This window comes from Copidosoma floridanum, unplaced genomic scaffold (assembly GCF_036245765.1).
Source record: "Copidosoma floridanum isolate Cflo_tuat_1 unplaced genomic scaffold, Cflo_Japanese_pri ptg000020l, whole genome shotgun sequence".
Taxonomy (NCBI): domain Eukaryota; kingdom Metazoa; phylum Arthropoda; class Insecta; order Hymenoptera; family Encyrtidae; genus Copidosoma; species Copidosoma floridanum.
Window position 1 is genome coordinate 8,001,135 of NW_028321897.1, and position 4,459 is coordinate 8,005,593.

The 4,459-nt window shown below is 33.3% G+C and overlaps 1 protein-coding gene across 2 annotated transcripts; it reads left to right on the top strand.

Annotated features, from left to right (window-relative positions):
* Window positions 1–116: 116 nt before the first annotated feature.
* Naxd (NAD(P)HX dehydratase) lies at window positions 117–2,354 on the top strand. 2 transcript variants are annotated; one of them, XM_014347959.2, is made up of 3 exons: window positions 117–442; window positions 514–1,127; window positions 1,228–2,354. In XM_014347959.2, exons 2-3 carry the CDS (start codon window positions 551–553, stop codon window positions 1,572–1,574), a joined length of 924 nt encoding a protein of 307 aa, XP_014203445.2. In that variant the 5' UTR covers window positions 117–442; window positions 514–550; the 3' UTR covers window positions 1,575–2,354. The 2 variants fall into 2 exon arrangements, with proteins under 2 accessions (XP_014203445.2, XP_089449916.1); XM_089593790.1 differs by having other exon boundaries at window positions 117–1,127.
* The last annotated feature ends 2,105 nt before the right edge of the window (window positions 2,355–4,459 follow it).

A 4,459-nucleotide genomic window follows, 5' to 3' on the forward strand; every position in this document is an offset into this window, starting at 1 on the left:
TTATTTAATTGTATTCATTTACCTATCTACCTATAGTACCTATGTTGTATACAAACAGAAGTCACAGAACATGAATAGACAGTTTTTTTCCCAATTGTGTGCTCAACAGCTGATTGTGTACTTCTCTAATTATGCGTTATAAAGTTTATTAACCATAAGCTTTTTCTAGTTATTAATAAATTTTAATAAAATTGCTCCAACTAAAAACTGTGATGATAAAAAAATCAAATTTATCGGAGATACGCTCTTTACGAGCGACATACTTACATAACCTCTTGGCCGGTCAGTTCTTACTGTTTTTTTTAGAGAATGAAGAATTTATTTACATTTAGCTTGCATTTGAGGACATGTGTCTTTGTAATGGTACAAAAATAGTGCTCCAGCGACTCAAAATTCGATTTGCTAATAAATTTCAGTGACCGAAGAGTGTTGTTATAGATAGGTAAAGAAACGAATTATAAATTTTATATGTTAAAAATAATAGATGCTATTAAACAAACAATTGATTTGTAGAAGTAAAAATCTGCTTCTTAAAAACTATTATCGAAAAATGTCGGTGGATCCAGAAGACAGTCTCCTTGAAGCTGCTAGGCAGCTAGTACCAAGCTTATCCAGTGCAAAGCATAAAGGCCAGGATGGAAGAATTGGCATTGTTGGGGGCTCGTTGGAGTACTCTGGTGCTCCGTACTTTGCTGGGATGAGTGCACTTAGGACTGGGGCTGACTTGGTGCATATATTTTGCTGCAAAGAGGCTAGCACACCCATAAAATCCTTTAGCCCAGAGCTCATTGTCCATCCAGTTTTGGACAATGACAATGCCTTGAGTCACATCGAACCATGGCTGGACAGATTAAACGTTCTGGTGATTGGACCAGGACTCGGAAGGGACCCAAAAGTTTTTGAAAATGTTTCTAAACTAATCAAAACCTGCTTTCGTCTTTCAAAGCCTCTGGTTATTGATGCAGATGGTTTGTTCTTGGTTGGTCAGAATACAAGTTTGATTAAGAATTATCCTGGTCTCGTGCTCACTCCCAATGCCATGGAATTCACAAGACTAGTCCAAGCATTTCTGCACAAGACAGTGCAGCCAACACCTGTTGCTTCCGATGCACTTATCAAAGAATTAGGTGACTGTTACATTCTTTTTGTCAACTTGATATATGGTTTATATATACTTTCTTATTATTAAGTACTACTGACAAAACATTCCGCATGATTAATTTACAGCCAAAGCCATTGGCACTCAAGTAATTGTTGTGGCCAAGGGAGCAGAGGACAAAATTGGTGACGGCCAAGTGGACACGCCAACAATATCTTGCGCAGCACGAGGCTCAGGACGACGCTGTGGCGGTCAGGGTGATCTGTTGGCAGGTTCGCTCTGTGTCTTTACCACCTGGTCGTTGGGGAGCATGCAACCATCTCGAGCATCGATGATTGCCTGTTATGCGGCATGTCGGCTTGTACGCGAAACGAACAGGAGTGCCTTTTCTATGAAACATCGAGGTATGCTCGCTAGCGATATGCTGGATCAAGTGGCAAATACGTTTACTAAATTTTTCGAGACAAGTGTTTGAGTATGTGATTTGTTGGGAAGTGTTTTCCAGTGATGTTGGTTTTGTTGTTTTTTTATATAAATTAATTAATTTTAATGTTATTATTGTAATATATATTAAAGTTTACATATTTTAATGTTACAAGTTGTTGGAACCAAATAGATTTTTATAATATAATCTTCACTGAACAAAACAATACGTCAACAGTCAGTTATCGTTGATTTTCACCATACTGCGGAAATTAATTTACAAAGCGTATTTAGAGTAGTAACAGTACGAAAAATTATTCTTTTTTTTTTATAAAAATTTTGTGACGCGGGATACTACCTGGTGCTAGAATGCCGGCATCAACGGCACCTTTTCTAAGGATACATATTCAACACCGCGTTTATGTAGCGATTAAAAATGCAATTGGTAAATTGAACCTCCTACTTTCGTTTTTTGTTCATCGCGTATAATAGACCTCTTGTGCGTCCCATTTTCCACAGTCGCGTCTTTATACAGTCTTGTTTTGATGTTTTAACTCCTCACGTTTTCTCGTTTTTTTTGTCGAGGAAAAATCGATTTTTTTACCCTTGCCCCCACATGCATAATGATATTATTCATCATACATAGTTGTACTAAACAACAACTGTGTAGAATATTCCTGTTGGTCCTCTCAAGTCAAAAGGTTCCTGTATTTTACTAATTACTTCAATGATTTTTACGACGTCTTTCGTCAAGCAGCCACTTTTTTTATCCTTGGCTTTTTTGCATCCTTTTTGGATAACGAAGAAAATAATTTTTCGATGAGGGTTTTAAATGGACTAATAGTGTGGTAATTTAAAGTATATGTATTTTACCATTGCAAGTTATTGGGACAAAATATATTTTTTTAAATATAATATATGCTATTTTTGTAAGTTGTAAGGAGTCATTGGTAAATAAATAAACAAATAAACAAACAAATCTACTCACATTTTTATGAGCGACTAATTTTTATTTTCCGATCACTTCTTGGCACTTGATAATAGTGTAATTAACAAATATTTCCTTGATATATAGATACATGTCGATGCTTACATTAATTACAATTCAAGTATAAAATCATCAGCTATGAATATTGTTGTATTCAATTAAAAAAAAAAAAAAAAAAAATTGTTACTGAAAAAAGCGATTCATGAAAATCGTTCGCTCCATCACATCATATGAATTCAATTGAAAAAATGATAAAATTTTACATTTTAAAAGCTCTCCATTCATGATAATACATAATTTTTTTTTTTTTTTTTTTTTTTTCTATGATCATGTTAAGCACTATGAACAGTGAAACCTTACGGATAACAAATCTACAAAAATAACGAATAAAATACTGCTAAACTTTCATGTGTCACGGGACAAAGACAGATTCATCCACGCAATCAACAGTTTTCAGTATCATTAATATATATTATTCTTTAAACATCACTTACATCTCTTATATATGGCATACGCTTATTATTATTATAATTATTATTTTTGGTTTCTTTTTCTTTCATTTACTAAAAAATACTTCTTCCGAGGTAAAATTAACGCAGTGTCTTCCACTAAGTATACTGCACTGGGTCTACTCACCTTGCCATTTATTTTTCTCGGCAGTTACATACCTAATTCATGCGTGCACTTACACATTTAAATGTCACACTATAGTAATTCAGTTTGTGAATAATTGTAATATCCAGTCTCGACGTAAAATTTGTCGCTAGTCTAATGCACTACTTATTACATCAATAATGTTCAATTGGTGCTTGAATTCGTTTCCAATCAAAAAATAATCAACTTTTACGTAATATTTAAAACAACTATATGTTATGGAACTGAAAAAGATTGTTTGACTTTTAATTTATCAAATATATGGTACATCATAAGACAAGAGTAACGAGTACGGTAACTCACGTAAATGGGTGTCTTACAATTTTAAGTAATTGCACGAAATATGATTGAAGTACAAAATTGTTCAAACGAAGGTACGCACACGTCGTTCACTATAAGTCGTAAAAGTAGTTGAAAAATTGAAAGGGAACCTTTTACTTATTTCGCGAATAGTTACTTTATAAAAGCAACTCACGACTAATAATAGTAGTTTTTGCGTGTCTTATTTACTTAAGTAGCACTACCTTCACGTGTATATTATTATGTATACAAACTATGTATCATATATATATATATATATATATATATATATATATATATATATATATATATATATATGTCAATAGTTTCATTAATTTTTTGTTTTCCTTTTCCCTCGACACGAATAAAATATGAGTATTTGGTTGCACAAAATATGTCTCGTACTACTAATCCTTGCAAAAAAATATTACTTATCTTATCTATTTGGTTTTTCAGAACTGTATTGTGTTCTTCTTTCTCCGTTCATGCCTACATCTTATATTTATATATTATATTCCGTTCGACAAGTACATGGATGTTGTTTCACGACGACTGCGAACGTGCGAACCGAAGTTGGTGTAAATTAGTGGTGCTTTCAACAAACTCAACCCTAATGCTAATTTTGATTTTTCTAGTCTAAAACTAAATAAACAATGCGCTCGAGCGTCTTCTGAAAAACTTCAAACTATAAAACGTATAGGCCATATTTAAAAAACTTTGAACAAATCATCAAAAGCCATCGCACACTTACATCCCCATGATCACTCGCAAACACACCGTAATAAGTAAAATATCTCTCGCGCGCCTTACGCACATGTATCACGTCATTCGCGCGACTCTTATTCGTATTTTTTCTTCTCTATACGTCATGCAAATGGATTCAATTAAAAAAAAAAAAAATTACAGCTATTCGCCTCGATAGTTGAGTAAGATGTACCTGCCTGCAACTCAAGTTGTTGTTAAAAAAAAACAAAAAAAACAAAAAAAAACGAGAG

Coding starts and splice junctions, on each gene's coding strand:
- Naxd (XM_089593790.1), top strand. CDS start 485: ATGCTATTAAACAAACAATTGATTTGTAGAAGTAAAAATCTGCTTCTT. Junction 1,128..1,227: donor TGCACTTATCAAAGAATTAG/GTGACTGTTACA, acceptor ATTAATTTACAG/CCAAAGCCATTGGCACTCAA.